This window comes from Lagopus leucura, unplaced genomic scaffold (assembly GCF_019238085.1).
Source record: "Lagopus leucura isolate 7727_CA_CO unplaced genomic scaffold, USGS_WTPT01 Super-Scaffold_100073, whole genome shotgun sequence".
Classification (NCBI taxonomy): domain Eukaryota; kingdom Metazoa; phylum Chordata; class Aves; order Galliformes; family Phasianidae; genus Lagopus; species Lagopus leucura.
The window spans coordinates 29,031-46,121 of NW_024962314.1; the positions used below are offsets into that span (position 1 = coordinate 29,031).

Consider the following 17,091-nt stretch of genomic DNA (forward strand, 5'->3'; position numbering starts at 1 on the left):
CCCCCCGGTGGCGCACACAGAGGACCACGTACGTGTGGCGGGAGCCGCGGCTGTGCCACGGGGGGCAGCGGCGGCCCCCCCCCGGGCAGGGCGGTGACATCGCGCCCCCGCTGTCCCCGCCGTCCCCGCACTCCCCCCTACCTGCACGCCGCCCTGGCACGCGCCCACGATGGCACGGAAATGGTTGGCGGAGCAGCGCGGGCAGCCCTCGGCCGTCGCCCACAGGAGGTGGAAAACGCAGCCATCGCAGGTGCCTTCGGGGCATTTGCTGTGTGGGGACACGCGGGTAGAGGGGTGGCTGTCCCCAAAGTGGAGTCCACAAACGTGCCGCCGCCCTCCCCGAGGCATTACGTTTAGGGACGCGGTGGCGGCCGTCCCCAAAGCGAGGTCCTCGGGGACGGCACGCTTTCTGCGCTCGTGCACGGGGACGCCTGGAGACAGGGGACGCCCGGGGGCCGTGAGGGCGCCGCCGTTCCCCCGCCGCGGGACCCACCTGGGCACAGCCAGGCCGCCGGTGCCGGGCCGCAGCGGGTCGCAGCGTAGGCGGATGGTGGTGGCCCGGCCCCCGGCGCAGGACTGCGTCACCTCGCTGGACCTGCGGCGGCCAAAGGGAGTTCAGCGCATCCCCGGGGTTCCCGCTCCGCCCCGCGTCCCACCCCAACCTCAGCCCACCTGAAGAAGAAAACGATGTCGGGCAGCTCGGGGCCGGCGGGGGGGAACAGCTCGGGGGGCGCGGCGACGCCGTCCAGCGCGGAGCTCACGGTGACGCCTGCGGTGGCGCTCAGGTGACGCGGGGGGACTCGGCACCCGCGGAGCGCCGGGACACGGAGGGGTTTGGGGCTCACCCAGCAGGCGGTCCGCCAGGCTGACGGGCTGCGAGGACACGGCGGCGCGGTGGCCGACGACATCAGACGGCACCACGATGGCCTGGCACACGTGGGACGTCACCACCCGGCCGGAGCCGCCCTCGTCGGGGAGCCGCGCGTCCGTCACGTTGTCCGTGCACGAGGCGGCCTTCCTGCCCTGCCGGCGGCACCGCGTCGGGGGGTGCGCAGCACTGCGCGTGTGTGAGTGTGAGCGCTGCCGAGTGTGAGTGTGAGTGAGAGGGTGAGTGTGAGTGTGAGAGTGTGAGAGTGAGAGTGAGTGCTGCTGCATCTGTGTGCATGGTGCTGCCAGCCCTTTGTGCAAGGACACGACACACGTGTGTTTGCACGACTGCACATCAGGCTCTATGGGCGCACACTTGTTTGCACGCACGTTTCCACCACTCCATGTGAGTGGACACAAGCGCTCGCCCAGCTGTGCACTCACACGTGGGTTTTACTGTGAGCTGTTTGCATGGCTGCATGCAAGATGCACGGGTGGCCATGAATGTGTGGCCGTGGGTTTGCACAACCACGTGTGTTTGCATGGCTGCACAGCCACGTGTTTGCACGGCTACACGCTCCGTGCCCCCCCCCTACTCACGTGGTTGCCGCAGAGGCTGATGTTGAAGTGATGGAAGTATTTGAGGCCTTTGGAGGTGAAGCTGGGGCCGCTGGTGAAGGCGGTGCTGGCAGACAGAGCTGAGAAGTCGTAGTGCAGCGTGCGGCCGGGCAGCGCCAGGGAGAAGGTGCAGTCACTGTAGCAGAGGGAGCGGATCTGCCCAGAGCGGGGGGCTGCTGTCACCCAACGGGGTCCCATCGTGCCACCCAGCCAGGGTGTTGTCACCCACGGGGACGTGCGGGGGGCTGCAGGGCGTCACCCATGTTGGACGCTCAGGGACAGCTGTCACCCATCAGGAGACGGTGCCACCCGTGTGGGATGTCAGAGGTTGGTGCCACCCCAGCAGGGACAGCCAGGTGCCGTGTCCCCACTCCGCTCCCCACAACGCCACCCATCAGGGATGCCCGACAGCCCCCCTTAACCCCAGGAACGTGGGGATGCTCACCTGGTTGCTGCGGGTGCCGGGGCCACAGGGTTGGCAGGCGGGGGGGCCGTCAGGTGGGCGTCCCCGCAGGAAGGTGCCGGGGGGACAGGGCTGGCAGGAGCCGGTGCTGTGGTCCAGGGTGTGCCCGGGGGGGCAGGGGGCACAGGGCCCCCCAGCGCTGGCACAGCGGCGGCAGAAGGAAGCCACCCCCCCCAGCACGTTGGTGACGTTGACGGAGTAGAGCTTGGCCACATCACTGGTGTAACGCCGGCCCTGGAGAGGCGGTCAGCATCATCCGGTGCTGGGGGGGGGGGGGGGTGTGACACTGCTGTCCCCATCCCTGTGCCCCCACTCACCGCCTCGCGGTACCGCGTGCGCTGGAAGGCCCACGTGAAGCTGGTGGTGGCGTTTTTCTCCACCACGTAAGTGTAGGACTGCTTCCCCCGGGGCCCCGTCCACGTCTCCACCGGCGTGTTGGTGCGTGAGTTGATGCCCTGTGAGGGACGGCAGGGGGAACATTCCTCGATGCCCCCCCCCCCCCGGCCACCCCCCCCCCCGCCACCACTCACCACCATGAAGTACAGCTCACAGCTGACGCTGCAGACCGTCTCGAAGACAAAGGTGATCCGCGCCACCTCCTTGCCGTCCCCATCCTCCAGCGCCGACTGTGGGGGGCTGGGGACACGGGGACGGTGGGGACACGGCTGCAGGGGTGGCACCGCCTCCCCATGGACGCGGCAGGCGCTCACCTGAAGCCGGGCACCAGCAGCGTCAGGATCATGAAGTCGTTGTCAGAGGCTCCCGCCGCTGTGTAGATGTAATCCCCGGCCACCTCCCAGCCTGCAGGGACACGGGGACAGCTCGGTGACATCCCCTGCGCCGCGGGGACGGGGAGGGGACGGCGTGGCGGTACCTGCCATCCCCTTGTACTCGAAGTTGACGCCGCTGAGCACGGTGGTCTCCATGTTCGGGGGCAGCACGTTCCACCACTTGTACTCCAGCCCCAGCACCGGCTCGGTGCCGGCTGGGCAGTGAATGCAGCCTGGGGACAGCGGGGACATCAGAGAAGACACCCACAGGACCTCGGGTGCCCACCTCCCAACGGGGTCCTCCTTACCAGAGCCATTGGAGTAGGAGCCGTAAGGACAGGGCTCACAGGAGCTGCTGTTGCTTTTGTAGAAGCCGGGGTTGCAGGGGGGGCAGCGGGTCTTCAGCCCCGAGGGGGGCAGCTGGGCAGCGTGGGGCAGCACTTCGCTGCAGATCTTTGGCTCTGCCCACTTGAACATCAGCTGCGTCTGTGCAGGGACACGGGGTGAGCAGCGCCGGGATGGGGACATGGGGGCAGCACAGTGGGTGGGGAACCAGCGCAGCTGGAGGTGGGGAGGGGGGGGGAGGGGGTCCATACCTCCCCGTTGGCATCGCATGCCGTGTGTGTGTAGAAATAATCCTTGTCAGTGCAGGGCGGGCGCACCTTGCAGGATGCTGAGCCGGGCTCTGCGAGCGGTGGTGGCAGTGAGGTCTCCAGGTGGCACCCAGGGGTGTCCCCACAGCCCCAGTCGGAGCATCCCGGGCTGCAGGGTCGGGGTGTCCCCCCTTTTCTTCTCACCTGCATAGGCGGTGGGCTCGCAGGGCTGGCAGGCAGTGGCCCCTTTGCTGGAGAAGCTGTTGGCGGGGCACAGCTGGCAGGAGGAGGAGCCGGCGGCGGCGGCGAAGGTGCCGGGTTTGCAGGGGAAGCACTCGGAGGTGTAGGCGACCCCTGGCAGCGGGACGGCGCTCAGGGGTGGGGGGCTGTGGGGACCCCAACCCTGCGCCCACCCACCTACCTGTGATCCCGATGTTCCGCACCAGCACGGGCTTGGGGACCTTGGACCAGACGGAGAACGCCGTGGTCCTCCAGTAGAGCACGTTGTTACCACGGCTCAGCTCCACCTGCACGGCACAGGGGGGTCCCAGGGAGGGGTCAGCACCCACCGCTGTGCACCACCACCCTCCCCTCTGCGCCCTCAGAGTGCAGCTCCTTGTGCCGGGGCGAGAAATGGCCCAGAGGGGGATGAGGGAGGGCTGTGATGGGGAACCCTTCAGTGGGAGCCGTGCTGTGGGATCCCCAAGGTGCTCCCAAGGACCCCCCCACCCTGTGCCACCCCATCCCCGTGCTCACACTGTGGAACTCCCAGCCCTTCTCCGTGGTGCGCATCCAACGCGACTCCTCCACCGTGGGCTGGCACTGGTCGTTCTGCACCTATGGGGACGGGAACAGCATCGGCACAGGGTCACCCCTCCGGCATCCCCAGGACCCCCACCCCGTGCTTACAAAGAACTCAAAGACGATGCTGCTGTCGGGGTAGATGTACTCAAAGGAGACGGTGCCCGACTGCTTCAGGCTGACGGCGTACATCAGCGTGGCCGTGCACTCGTCCGTGTTGGAGGCGATGTAGTCCCCCAGCGGCACCCACGTGGACCTGAGGTGGGGGCACAGAGTGGCACAGGGGCACACGAGGGGACGTGGGCTCTGCCCTGAGGCATTTTAGGGTCTGAATCCCTCTGTAGAGGGACACAGTGAAAAGGACAGTTTGGACAGGTGGGCCAGTCCCAATGGCGGCACAGGGATGCAAGATGTGACACAGGGCACGGGGACACCACGGGAACCTTGGGGACAGGTGGGTGGTGCTGTTGTTACACTTGCTGGGGAGGGAATGAGTTCAGGGCTGCGCAAAAGGGGCTGGAGAAACCCAGCCTGGGTGCCGTGGAGGATGCAGGGGACGTCCCAGCATGGGGACAACGGAGCATCCCATGCCGGCACGATGCCACCAAGCAGGGCGAGAGGCGGGTGGGCTCCTGCAGCACTGGGAGTGCAGCTGCATAATTAAAGGCAGCTGGAAGTAGGTTACATTTGCAAGCTGCACCGCCGCTGCAACGCGTGCTGCCGGCACGGCGGAGCCCGACGGCTGCCACCAGAGCTGATCAAAGGGCCGCGGTGCAAAACAAAGGCGCCGGCTCTGCTGCAGCACCGGCAAGAGCTACGGGTGGGAGATCCCTCTGCGATGGGCTGAGGGGGCTGCTGGGGGGAAGCCCTTCTTCATCGAGGCTCCCAGGGACGGGCAGGGAGGGAGCAGGGGCGATTCTCCACGCACGGACGCACTGTGACACCCCAGGGCCACTCACGTGGTGCAGTTCTCCACCACGTCGCTGAAGCCGTCGTCCAGCTCCAGGTTGGCGGCGACGTTGGCGAAGCCGTGGGGCAGCTCGTCCCACTCGTCGAATCGCACTCCGGTGCCCAGGGAGTAGGTGCCCTCAGCACAGGGCTTGCACGCCTGCGCCTTCATGTCGAGGAACTCGCCCGCCTTGCAGGAGAAAGCTGCCCACATGCAGGGGGGCCGTCAGCGCTGCCCCCTCCCACCACCGGCTCTGCCACCAGGACCCCCCCTTCCTTCCCCCCCGTCCTGTGCAGGATGCTGCCGTGCTGCTGAGCACCGCGCTCGTTCGATGCCTTTGACAGCATTACGCTGCCCCCAGGATTAGGAAAAGTCACCTTTACCCCATTGAAACCCCCCCAGCCACCCCCGCACCCCAACCTTACAGCACTCGGTGCCCTTGACGGGGTCCGGCAGCCCGGTGCAGAGTCCCGGTGTGTGGGGCACCGCCACCCTCCACCGCGCGCCCGCGCTGTCGCACGCTGTGTACTCATAGTGGTACTCAGACTGCAAGAGAGAACGCATGGAGGGCTGAGACCCCACGGGGCCGGGACCCCCAGGGAGCTCAGCTGCCACTGTGGTGATACAGGGGTTCTTTTGGCCACGGCACCGAGTGTGCAGTGGAACACAGGGACGAGGCTGATGGGGGCCGGGTTAGGGAGGGTGGCACCCCCCCATCCTGGTATCTACCCTACAGGGTGCTAAAACCCATGGTGAGCTATGAGGGCGCAGGCACAACCCCAGCAGACAGCACACCCCTTCTGTGGGCACCACAGGGACAGAGTGCCGTTGTGGTGCTCCAGGCAAACCAGCAGAGACCCCGGCCAATGGGGCAGCCGGCGCCGTTGGCCGCGGCACGCGTTGCTCATTAAACACAGTGCCGGATGCGCCGTCCTGCTGGGAGCCACCCAGGCTGTGCCGTGCGATGGGACGGGGATGGGGACAGGTGGCACCTGCAGGACGGGCGCGTGGGGCTGCAGAGCACAGCGCTGCTGATCGCAGCTCTCCGTGCTGCCATCTGTCCCCGCTCCGGGGCTCGCTCAAGGCCGGGCGGAGGCGATGCTGGGGACGGGAAGCACCCGAGGCTCTGTCCCCATGGCCACCGCGGCACCGCAGCCCCCCCGGAGCACAGAGCTGTGGCTGATGCGGGTTCGCTCGAAAACAAAGCTTTGATGTTTGCCATCAGCTCCATGCGGTGGCGGTGCGGGTTGGGGGGGAACGCGTGGAGACACCCCACCCCCCCCAGCCCCCTGCGTTGGGTGCAGTGCTGCAGGGGTGGGTCTTGGGGACGCGGGGGTCCCTGTGGAACAAAGAACAAATCCCCGGCACACAGCCTCCCACCTGCTCCGCGCTCACCAGGGTGTGCAAGGCGGTGATTCCTCCTTCCCAAACTTGGAGGAGCCGCCGGCAGATGGGAATCACCCACTGCGCGCCGCTTAAAGCCACCTCCATTGACCCCGGGGCGATGCGGACCTCGGGTGCGTCCCAGCAAGCGATAGGGATGGGGGCAGAGGACGAGGGACCTGGGAGCAGCCCCCCCACCCCCCAACCCCGGCGCCAGCATCAGCGCAGCCCATTGTTTCCAGCTCTGGGCCGTGGAACGAAATAAATAAATAAATGAATTGGATCACGGAAAAAAAAATAAATAAATAATAAATAAAAATCTTAATGGCCCAGATGAAAAGCGGCCGCAGGGCGCGGGGGGGGGGGGGGGGGGGGGGGCGGGGGAGACACACGGAGTGGGGCAGGAGAACCCCCTGAGGGTGCCTGGGTTTGCGGGCAGGCAGGGGCCAATTCGGGCTGTGAGGGATGGAGTCGGGGAGCTCGGTGACCCCCCTGGGAGAGCGCTATGCCCGCCCCCCCCCCCCCGAAGCCCCCCGCCCTATCGGGCAGGACGCTCCCTGCCGCCCCAGTGAGATAAGAGCCGCGCTGCGCTCTGTGCCAGGCTGGGGAAGGCTCGCGGCGAGGGGACGCGCGTCCCGCTGCCACCGACCGAACCCACGGCACCGGGCAGAGCTGGAGACCCCCGGGGTGGGCAGAGAGGAGGGGACGGGCGAACCCTGAGCCCCCCAGCAGCCATCCCCCAGCCCGGCGCTCTTCTCACGGTCCCCGCCGCTGTCACCGTTAACCGCTGTCCCGCCGGGGCTCGGGGTGGCGGACGCAGGGACGCAACACAGCGCAGCCCCCCACCGGGACCCCCAGGGGGGGCTGCTGACCCCGGACACGGCCCCACGGACTCGGCCCCGCGTGGGGCGCGGCAATAACCCCGCACCGCATCCCTCGGCGTGCGGCGCTCAGCTCCATCCCGACAGTACCGGCACCCCCCCGGCCCCCCTCCCCGCTCCCGGTAACCCCCCCGGTACCTCCTTGCAGACGTGCAGCCGCTCTCCAACGCGGCACAGCCCTACGGCGGCGGCGACGGCCACGCACAGAGCCAACAGAGCCCGCCGGGCCCCGGTACCGGCACCAGCACCGGCCATGGCGCAGCGGCGGCGGCAGCGCTCGGCCCCGCGCGGGCACCGGCACCGGCACCGGCCCCGCGGTCCCGCCCCCCGCCAACGGCCCGGCCCGGCCCGCGCGCGCACCTGCCGCCACCTGCACCGCCCCCGCCCCGCCCCCGGGAAGCGCCCCCGGTACCGGCACCGGAAACGGCACCGGGCATCGCGTCCCGGGGACGGCACCGGGCATCATCCCCTGGAAGCGGCACCGGCACCCGAGCATCGCCCTCGGGGGCGGCACCGGGCGTCACCCCTTTGAAACGGTTTCGGCACCGGAACCGGCGCCGGGCAGCGCTCACCGGGACCATCGCCGTGACCCCGGCACCGGGCATCACCCCGAGGGCCGCACCCCTCCCCCTCCCCCCCCCCGGGCCCCCCCGCCGCCCCCTCCCCCCCCGGCCCCGCCCCGCGGCGGTTCCTCGGCAACGCCGGCAGCACCGGACCCGCTATGGCAGGCGGCGGCGCGACCCCGCCGGCTCCCCCCCCGGCCCTGGAGCCGTCTCCACGCGGCGGCCGCGCGGTGCAGCCGCGACCACCAGTGAGTGTCCGATGCGTTCCTCCCCGCCCCGCTCCCGTTGCGGTGGCTCAGCCTCTACCTCCGTGCAGGGCCCCTCCACAGCCGGAACGGCCCCCCGAGCCGTGGCCGCGGAGCTGGGCGAGCCCCAGGAAGGAATCGGTGCATCGGATCCAGGGACGGATCGGTACGGCACCAGGACACCGGGCGGGGGGCACGGCTGCGGGTCACGGGTGGGGGGGAGGAATCAGCGGCCCGAGCTCGGGGGCAGCGGGACACGGCAGTGGGGGAGGGGCGGGGGGGGGCTGGCTGCGGCCTCACCGCGCTGAGCCGCTGCCCCCTTCCCTCCCCCCCAGAGTGCCCGCACAGCGCTGCCACCAACGGCGGTTACTCCCGGAAGGAGAACGGCGGCTTCTTCTGCCCGTAGGACCCCGCAATAAAGAGCGGAGCGGAGCCGGGCTGAGTGCGCGGCCGCGTGGTTGGGGGCGGCGGGCGGATCAGAATCGCCTGCGCTCAGGGGCCGGCCGGGGCCAGGCCTCGCCTATCTGATCGACTCATCCCGCCCGCCCGCCGCACAGCGCCCGCGGCTTCGCGGCTCCGTTCTTCTCATCTCGGCCGGGGGCCGATCGAATAAGATCAATGTGTAGGGAGAGGGCGGCACGCGCTCACACCGCTCACACAAACGCACGCACGCACACAATTCCCATCCACCCGCGCACACCCACACACAGCGCTGCAACCACACTCCGCTCGTTCTGTCCCGTCGCGCCCTTTTATACCCTCCCCCGCGCGGGGTACGCTGGGAAGCGCCGCCCGGTCACGCCCCTCCGCACAGCGCCTCCTGCCGGAGGGAGGACCGCGGTGCAGCCCCCCCTTTCCCCCCAGCCCCGGTTGCGAGCGCGGAGATGGCGGTGGATAGAGCGCGTTTATTGGCACGCCGAGCCCCGCCGCTCGGCCACCGGGGCACCAAAACGCGGCCCCGCACACGAGGAAGGGTCCTTGGCTGCTGGCCCAGCTTCCAGGACCCCATGGCCACGGGGAGGGGGCCGGCGGACACTGGAATCTTCCCATCCTTGACAAGTAATGGTGTATGGTGACACCTGGTGCTGCCCCACAGCGGGCACTGGGATGAGGTGGACTCAGAGTGGTTGCCACGGGGTCCTGGCGGGGTCACTTCACCACGAGGACGTAGAAGGCCATCAGCACACAGGAGATGGCCACGGGAACATGCAGCCGTGTGCCAATGACGGCAGCTGCAGAGTGGTAGCAGGGAGCTGTGCTGGGCAGCACCCAGCGGCTGTCCCAGCACTGTTCTGTCCCCATCCCGTGCCACCACCCCAGCTCTGCGCCCCTATCCCAGACCCCCTTGTTCCTCCATCCCGGTCCAACCATTTCTATCTCGTGCCCCAAGTCATACCCACCATGTCCCCATTCCACATCCCAGCCCACTGTACACCCCAATGCCACCACTTCCACCCCATGCCCATGCCCAGCTCGTGCCCCCAACACCACCGCCCCCATCCCATCCCCACGTCCCCATCCCGGTCTCAGTGTCCCCACCGCCCACCCAAGTCCCGCGTTCCTTATCCCAGACCTCAACACCCCACTTCCATCACATCACCCACAGCCCAGCTCCACGCTCCCATCCCGGCCCCACATCCTTTACGTCAGAACCCAACACCTCCGCTCCCATTCCGTACCGCAGCCCCCCCGCAACCCCCCCTCACCTTTGTAGCCGACGCCCCACAGGCCGCGCTTCTCAGACAGCAGCCAGGCCCTCAGGCGCGGCACCTTCCTCAGGTAGGCGCAGGTGCACACCAACAGCAGCCCGAACACCAGCAGCCCGTCCAGCGAATACACTGCGGGCGGCACAGCTGCGTCCCGCGGGGCAACGACCCCTCACCCCTCCCGGGACCCCCCCCGCCGTCCCCGCCCCCCACTCACCGTTGGTCATGGCGGCACCGGGGGCTCTCAGCGCGGCCCCGGCCCCGCGCACACTGCGCATGCGCACGGGCACTTCCGCCAACGCGACACCGGAAGTTGCGGGGAGGGCAGCCGAGCGCCGATGGAGGCGGGGAGGAGGATGGGTCGGGCTGCAAGGAGCAGGCGGCCTCAATCGAGCGCCTATCGAACGTGTTTTCCCCACCCCGCTGCTGGTCTCGCTGAGGGGTGGGGGGGGTTCGGGGTGGTCGTGGGCATAAGGAGCCCGAGGGGTGCTGGAGGCACTCAAAGGGTGCCGTGGGAGGGGCAACATCTGGGGCCGTGTCTCAGGTTGTCTGGTAACCCCATGTGATGCCATTCCAAGGAGAGCTCAGGTCCTCCTGGTGACCCTGTCTGTGGCCCCGAAGCCAACTGACCCCACGCCCTTTAGCCCTCTCCCCATTGACCCTGCTCTCACTCCAGAGGGTGATGATGCGAGCAATTCCCTCACCCTGGACATGGCCCCTTCACCCAGCCCAAGATAGTGCCAAACCCAGTGGGAGGCCTGGAGACACCAGGAAACACACGAAGAGCTGCTCTTCACCCACAGCAGGAGGTGGAGACAGGACCTGTACACAGAGATGAGGGGTTTCCCAGCCAGGTGGCGAGGTTGGTGTAACTCAGGCACTGTGCTGAGCAGTGAGAGCTGGATGGGCAGCAGCAGAGGTCAACCTTCCATCCCTCCACACATCCATCCATAGTGCAGCACAACACAGCACTGCCTTCTTTGCTCCTCACCCTTTCTCTTTCCTTTTTCCTTTCATCCTCCCTTCTCATCCTCATGTCTGTCCCTGGAGGAGGATGAGGGTCAGTGCTTCTTCCAAAGACATGGAAATCTGGGAGGGAGCAGAACTGGGAGAGAGGATGGAGCACAGGACAGGGACTGGCAGGACAGGCCCCCATGTGGGAGGGTACAGCGGTGGCCGTGCTTTGGGGATGAGATGGATTCCCACTTCTCCAGTACAGGCAATCCCCAGCCTGGGGCCACGGGCACGACAGGGACAGTGCCAAGGGCCTGGGGCCATGCTGTGCTGTGCCATATATTTTTGCGCCATCATGCAGTGTCACACTGTGCCACACCACACCACGCCGTGCCATTTTGCACCGTGCCGTGCCAAACTGTGCCAAACTGTGCCAAACTGTGCCATGCTGTGCCACGCTGTGCCACGCTCCTCCCCGCCATGCTGTGCCGAGTTGTGCTGTGCTGTGCAGGCCCTGCGGGGGCTGTGTTGCTCACCTGCTCCTCCCCTGCTCTCAAGTCAAAACACGTCCCTGCATCCCGGGCGCAGCAGAGCGGCAGTGAGCACCGTGCTGACGGCCCCGCCGTGCTGGCACCCAGGTAAGGCAGCACTTGGCCCCACTGAACCCCATGCCCATGGGGGTCCCAGCCCTTCTGCCGCCCCCTTACCGGTGCTGGCAGCCCCTTTTCTGCCTCAGTGTCCCTAATGTGCTCACCTTCCTGATAGAGAAATTGAGGCATAGCATGAGCGGGGGGGCGAAGGCAATGCAACGCCATGGCTGACCCCATCCCACCCATTGGGCCCCAAAGGATGGGAACGCCGGGCGGGGGGATACGGTCACATTTCCCACCCCCACCCCAGGAAAACGCCTGCGGCCCAGACAGGAAAGAAATAAAAACTGGGAGAGGCACCCAGTGAAACCGGCCCCGCACCCCCACCACCTTTGCCCCTGGGACGGGGCTCAGCCCGGCAGCCCAGGCTGGCAGGCACGTGTTTGCACACCTTTGTTTATCGTAGGACCTACGAGAAGGCAAAGCAAACACGGCCTCGCCTTGCTCCCTGCAGGTACCCAGCATGGAGGGCAGGGAGGAGGCGGGTGACTCCGGCAGTGCGATCATGCTGCATTTGGGTGAGCGCTGGGGGACAAAAAGGGGTTTTGCATCCCTGGGTGTGATGGGTGCCCTCTCCTGGGGTGCTTTTAGGGGCACGGCAGGAGGGACAAACTGGGGTGCTGCCGTTGGAGGGGGAGAATTTGCTGTTGGGCAATGTGGGGGATCCCCATTTAGAGAGCGGGGGGACCCTGTCTGATGTGACTCAGTGGTGTTTCACTGCGGGTTGGGTTGAGTCAATGTGAAATGGTCCCCCCTGAACCCCCCCCCTAGTGCTGGGAAATCACTGCTGTGTGCAGTGTGAGAGGGGTGAGCAGTGAGCACAGCTCCTGTGGGTCCAGCGGGAGTCCCAGCTTCCTGTCCCAGCGCAGAGCTCTGGAAAACTGGGAGCTCAGGGGGTGCGGGAGGCAGGGAGGGGGATCCGGCCACAGCTCAGCCCCTCCATCTGTCCGTCCGTCCGTCCATCCAGGCCCCGGCAGCCCCACGGCCCCGCTGAAGGAGTTGGCGCAGCGGGTGCGCAGGCAGCAGCAGGCGCTGGAGCTGTGTGTGCAGGAGCTGCGGCGGCTCTGCCTGCGTGAGGCGGTGAGAATGGGGACGGGGGGACCCTGCCAACCCCCCCCTCCCCCCCCATCTCCTGTCACCGCTCAGTGTCCCCACATCCATCCCCAGGAGCTGACGGGGACGCTGCCCCAAGAGTTCCCCCTGAAGGCCGGTGAGAAGCCCCCCAAGGTGCGACGCAGGATCGGGGCCGCCTTCAAGCTGGATGAGAGCCTGGTGCTGCGCGGGGCGGTGAGCGGGGGGGGCAGAGGCTGCACCCATGGGGCACCCATAAAGAGATGAGCAGTTATGGGGGACCCCTCACCATCCCCACCCCCACGGAGGTGCACTGCAAAGGGCGCAGGGGGTGCAGCAATGCAAAGTGCCCTGCGGTGCGCGGTGTCCTCGGGGTGGGGGGCATTTGGAGGTGCCAAGTGTCCCCTTCCCCCACCCCCAGGACCCACTGGGCGCCCTGGAGCGGGACCTGGCGCTGCAGATGCAGATTGCCAGAGCTGCACATCGCCTGTGCCGGGAGGAGAACATCAGCAAACAGCTGCGCCGCAGGAGGAAGACGGCAGCATTGAAGGAGGAGCAGAAGCTGAAGGCGCTGGAGGACACCCTGCTGGCCGAGCGCCGGGCCCTGTCTGCTGGTGGCACCGGGGGGGCTCAGGGTGAGAACGGGGGGCTTCCTTCTGGGGGGAAGGGATGTGTGTAGCTGCGGGTCCCCAGTGCTGTGCCACCTGCCCCCCAAATTGCTCCTCCGCGTGGCTGCACCCCGGTCTCCCACCCCAGGGAGCGCACCCCAAAGCTTCATCCCTGGTGGATGCACCCCAGCGCACTCTCTGCCCACGGGGAACGTACCCCGATGTGCCTCCCCTGCGAGCGAACCCCAAAACTCCATCAGTGGTGGATGCACCACCCCCACGGCTGCGCCCCAGCCCTCCTCCCTCTGTGGCTGTACCCTCGTGGATGCACCCCAGCACTGCACCGCCCCACCGTGCGCGCCCCAATGCTCTCTCCCCGGCGTTCGCACCCCAGCGTGGGCTGCACCCCGCTCCCACGGCAGAGCCTGGGCAGGGCTGCGGGGCTGGGAGCTGCCCGGAGCGCTCCTGTGAGCCGGACCAGCCGGTCCCGCCGCCGTCCCTGAGCGTGTCGGGACAGGCGGACGGGGGAGGGGAGCGGGGACGCGTTGGGTGGCGGCCGTGGGAGCGCGGTGCCCCGTGGCACACCGCTGTGTCCCCGCAGAGCTCAGCGCGTCGGATGAGAGCTCGCTGTCGGACGCTGCGTTGCTGGAGGAGGGTAAGGGCTGTGGGTACGGGGGACGCATCCCGCCCCTCCCCACCGCAACGCTCCGTCTGTCCTGCAGAGGAGGCGCAGCCGATGGGAGCCGGCACCCCGCAGCGCCTTCCGTCGCCGTGCCCGTGGCCCCGCTTGGCCCCTGAGGAGCAGAGCGAGGATCCGGGCTGCCCCTCTGCACCCCCCGGCCCCTGGAGGGAGACCAGCCTCGATGGACCCTACGGGAAGGCCAAGAGTATCAGTGCTGAGCCTGGGGATGGGGAAACCCGTGTGTCCCGGTGCTGCCCCACATCCCCACCTGCTGTCACCTCTGTCCCCATCAGCCCTGACTGCAGGGCTGGGGACGTGGCCCCGTATCGCTTCATCCCCGTCCGGAGCGTGGTGCTGTGCAGGCAGATGGGATCCAGTGCTCCCAGTACCCCAGAGCCAGCGATCCGACGTGGACAGTGCCAGTCCCTGAGGTACGGCTGTGCCGTGAGTGGGGACGGGCTGATGGCCCCCCTGGGGGGGGGGGGGGGAGATAACCCACAGGGAGGATGGGGATAATTCGTGGGGAGGATGGAGGTGGAAACTCGTAGGGTGGTTGGAGACGACTCACGGAGAGGCTGGAGATGTTAACCCACAGTGATAGAGATAACCCAAGGGGAAGATAGAGATGACCCATGGGGCGAGGAATAAGGCCATGGAAAGGAGGATGGAGCTTGCTCCATCTAGATGACCCGTGCAGAGGAGGAAGCCCCATGGAGGAGATGGAGCAAACTCCACAAGATAATGGCGACGGCCCTACGAGGAGGACTGCGATACTTCTGGGGGGACAAAGATGAAGCCAAGCCTTTGTCCCGCAGGGTGGACTCACGCTGGGAGCCGGCTGAGACGCGGGGCCGCAGCACAGCTCCCCGCCGCCGCCCCACGTACTACACAGTGACAGTGCCCACCTCCTGCCCCCCGGCCCCCAGCCCCACACCGCGCTCTGGCTCCGACGACAGCATCTCCGACGTCTCCAGCGTCTCCCATGCCACCTCCCCGGGCAGCAGCAGCCCCGACGTCTCCTTCCCACGTCCCCCAGCCCCACTGCCCTGCACTGAACCCGCTTTTTACCCCCGCGGAGCCCCCCGGCTCCTGCCACCCCCCGGCCCCCCGCTGTTCCTCTATGAGCAGGACCTGGCCCCGCTGCGCTACCAACGCCTGGTGCCCTCGCACAGCCGCATCGTGCGCACCCCCTCGCTTAAGGACTACGTGCCAGGGGGGTCCCGTGGGCTCTCCAAAGCGGCGGTGACGGAGGAGCTCAAATCGTGGCACCAACGTGCCCGGCTGCGGGGAGCCCGGCCTCATTCCCTCGACAGACAGGGGGCCTTCCGGGGACACCGCTGTGGGAACCCCCAGGATGCGCCCCTCCTCCGTGGGGCACCGCTGAGGGCTCAGGTAAGGCACGGGGATGGGGAGGGACGGGTGGGTGGGGGGCGATGGGATGGCTGTCACTTTGTGGGGACCCCCTGAGTGCTGCCCTGCGGGTGCGGGGATGACGTGAGCTGTTAGCCAGCGGTGGCTCTGGTGGGTTCCATGGGGGTCCCCTGAGTGCGAGGTCCTGAGGTGCCCCTGGGACAGGACTGGGGACCTGTAATGGACCCTGGGGCAGTGTTGGGCCTCACGAGGGTCCTTGGGATAGAGGTGGGAAGGTCATCAGGGGTGGGAGCTGGTTTTAAGGGGATCTCAGGGGGATCCCAAGGGCAGGGTTAGCGCCCCACTGCCAGCACTGGCACCTTGTAGATGTTTTGGGGCCAGAACGTGGCCATTTGGGGGAGGGTGGGGGTCAGCAGGGGGTCCCTGTAGCCACCTTTGGGGCCCTGACAGCAGTACCGATGTGGGGCAGGTTGGGACAGCCCCACCACTTCCCAGTGGGGCCACGTCCCCAGGGCACAGGGGGGTCCCAGCACCCACAGGTCCCTTCTCCCACTCAGGCAGCCCCCATCCGCATCCTGCGGCGCTCCCCGCCCGGGGTGCCTGTGCAGGTCTACGTGCCTGAGAACGGCGAGATCATCACACAGGTGTGAAGCGGTCCCCAGCCCCATGGGGCACGGCCTGGCTGGCCCAGGGCAACGGGGAAGTGGGGACACAGCCGTCATGCACCCCTGTGGGCTTGGGATGGGGGACGGGGGCACAGCTGTGGGGTGGGGTGGGCAGGGCTGGCTCCTTACACTGTCCCATGTCACCGGTGACCCCTGAAGGGTCTGCAGTGCAGATGTGTCATAATGGGGTGATCTTTTTTTGCCCAATAAATGTGGTCGTTTGGGATCTCTGTGTGGTCACTTCTATCCTCACCATCTCCTCGGGTCGTGTCCCTCTGTCCCCAGTGCCACCAACAGCACCGGGGTGAAGCTGTGCGTGGCTGAGATGATGCTGGGGAGGGGACATGGGGCAGCGATGGGAGCAGGGGAGGGGGAGAGAGTGGGGTGTGGGACCTATTCCATATAGGGGTAGGGTGTGGGGTGTGAGAGAGCAGGAGTGGGGATGGGATCAGGTGCAGGGATGGGGTACGAGGGTGGGAAGGGATAGGGATAGGGATAGGGATAGGGATAGGGATAGGGATAGGGATAGAGATAGGGATAGGGATAGGGGTAGGGATGGGGTGCGGGGAGGGGGATGGAATGGGGCGGGATGTGGGCAGGGATGCGGTGCAGGAAGGGCCGACCGCAGGGCAAGGGCAGAGCGGGGCTGCGGGAGAGCTGCGGGGAGCGGAGCCGTGCCGGGGCGCTCCGCCCGGTGGGGGCGGGCTGGGGCCGCTGCGTGCGGCGGGAGGCCGTGCCGAGGGGGGGGCACCGGGCGGCGGCCGAGTTCCACCGGCTGCGGCGTCACTGCGGGCCTGCAACGAACCGGCACCGAACCGGCACCGCCATCGGCACCGCGCGGGGTGCGCGACGGCCCCCCCCACCCCCCCGATGGGCCCCGCCGGCAGCCGCTGGCCGCTGGTCGGCACCGTGCTGATGGCCGTGGCCGCTTCGCTGGGTGAGTGAGCGACGCGGAAGGGGGAGGTGGGGGGGGGCTGTGACCGTGGGACAACCGGACGCGGTGATTCGGGAGCGCGGTGATTCGGGAGCGCGGCTCCGCTGCACCCTCGGCTGCTCCGCGGAGGGGCCGCGCGCGAAGCTCGGCTTCCCCGCCCTGCAGAGCCCCGCGGGGGGCGGCGGTGCGGGGCTGTGCGCGGTGCGGAGCCGCCGTCCGCCGCCGTGACCCCGCGGTCCCCGGACGCCGTAGCCGGGGCTATTCCGGGAGTGCGGGCGGCAGAGCCAGAAATAGAGCGGGGGAGGATGGGGCCGGGC

At 68.0% G+C, this 17,091-nt stretch overlaps 4 protein-coding genes and 1 non-coding gene across 5 annotated transcripts in view; 2 read left to right on the forward strand and 3 right to left on the reverse strand.

Moving 5' to 3' along the window:
* Positions 1–5,607, reverse strand: part of ELAPOR1 (endosome-lysosome associated apoptosis and autophagy regulator 1) — a 7,301-nt gene extending 1,694 nt beyond the window's left edge. The window contains exons 1-18 of the mRNA XM_042887133.1: positions 5,487–5,607; positions 5,072–5,264; positions 4,221–4,368; positions 4,068–4,148; positions 3,733–3,838; positions 3,516–3,665; positions 3,315–3,403; positions 3,027–3,204; positions 2,823–2,951; positions 2,659–2,749; positions 2,479–2,584; positions 2,266–2,403; positions 1,931–2,182; positions 1,468–1,641; positions 846–1,023; positions 673–769; positions 494–595; positions 94–268 (exon numbers count right to left, since the gene is read on the reverse strand). Of these exons, the coding sequence (XP_042743067.1) occupies positions 94–268; positions 494–595; positions 673–769; positions 846–1,023; positions 1,468–1,641; positions 1,931–2,182; positions 2,266–2,403; positions 2,479–2,584; positions 2,659–2,749; positions 2,823–2,951; positions 3,027–3,204; positions 3,315–3,403; positions 3,516–3,665; positions 3,733–3,838; positions 4,068–4,148; positions 4,221–4,368; positions 5,072–5,232 (2,355 nt within the window). The 5' untranslated portion in view covers positions 5,233–5,264; positions 5,487–5,607. The remainder of the gene's footprint in view (positions 1–93; positions 269–493; positions 596–672; positions 770–845; positions 1,024–1,467; positions 1,642–1,930; positions 2,183–2,265; positions 2,404–2,478; positions 2,585–2,658; positions 2,750–2,822; positions 2,952–3,026; positions 3,205–3,314; positions 3,404–3,515; positions 3,666–3,732; positions 3,839–4,067; positions 4,149–4,220; positions 4,369–5,071; positions 5,265–5,486) is intronic.
* Positions 5,608–8,604: 2,997 nt separating this feature from the next.
* On the reverse strand, positions 8,605–8,891 carry LOC122188684. The gene has a single exon (XR_006181624.1).
* Positions 8,892–9,194: 303 nt separating this feature from the next.
* Positions 9,195–10,138, reverse strand: TMEM167B (transmembrane protein 167B). The gene is made up of 3 exons (XM_042887163.1): positions 10,057–10,138; positions 9,840–9,971; positions 9,195–9,365 (listed from the first exon to the last, which is right to left on the reverse strand). The coding sequence occupies exons 1-3, from the start codon at positions 10,115–10,117 to the stop codon at positions 9,283–9,285; spliced, it is 276 nt and encodes a 91-aa protein (XP_042743097.1). The 5' UTR covers positions 10,118–10,138; the 3' UTR covers positions 9,195–9,282.
* A 1,750-nt stretch (positions 10,139–11,888) lies between these two features.
* INAVA (innate immunity activator) lies at positions 11,889–15,910 on the forward strand. The gene is made up of 8 exons (XM_042887168.1): positions 11,889–11,961; positions 12,411–12,523; positions 12,611–12,730; positions 12,936–13,149; positions 13,724–13,777; positions 13,845–14,235; positions 14,620–15,196; positions 15,733–15,910. Exons 1-8 carry the CDS (start codon positions 11,907–11,909, stop codon positions 15,823–15,825), a joined length of 1,617 nt encoding a protein of 538 aa, XP_042743102.1. The 5' UTR covers positions 11,889–11,906; the 3' UTR covers positions 15,826–15,910.
* Positions 15,911–16,703: 793 nt separating this feature from the next.
* The window catches only part of SHISA4 (shisa family member 4), a 2,903-nt gene continuing 2,515 nt past the window's right edge, over positions 16,704–17,091 (forward strand). Inside the window, exon 1 of the mRNA XM_042887132.1 lies at positions 16,704–16,777. Within this exon, the coding sequence (XP_042743066.1) occupies positions 16,711–16,777 (67 nt within the window). The 5' untranslated portion in view covers positions 16,704–16,710. The remainder of the gene's footprint in view (positions 16,778–17,091) is intronic.

What these genes read in the sequence shown, in the direction of transcription:
- TMEM167B (XM_042887163.1), bottom strand. Translation starts at nt 10,117, where the DNA reads ATGCGCAGTGTGCGCGGGGCCGGGGCCGCGCTGAGAGCCCCCGGTGCC. An exon ending in CGGTGCCGCCATGACCAACG is followed by an intron (nt 9,972 to 10,056) that starts GTGAGTGGGGGG and finishes TGCCGCCCGCAG; the next exon opens with TGTATTCGCTGGACGGGCTG. An exon ending in GTGGGGCGTCGGCTACAAAG is followed by an intron (nt 9,366 to 9,839) that starts GTGAGGGGGGGT and finishes ACCACTCTGCAG; the next exon opens with CTGCCGTCATTGGCACACGG.
- INAVA (XM_042887168.1), top strand. Translation starts at nt 11,907, where the DNA reads ATGGAGGGCAGGGAGGAGGCGGGTGACTCCGGCAGTGCGATCATGCTG. An exon ending in GGCTCTGCCTGCGTGAGGCG is followed by an intron (nt 12,524 to 12,610) that starts GTGAGAATGGGG and finishes ATCCATCCCCAG; the next exon opens with GAGCTGACGGGGACGCTGCC. An exon ending in GCCTGGTGCTGCGCGGGGCG is followed by an intron (nt 12,731 to 12,935) that starts GTGAGCGGGGGG and finishes CCCCACCCCCAG; the next exon opens with GACCCACTGGGCGCCCTGGA.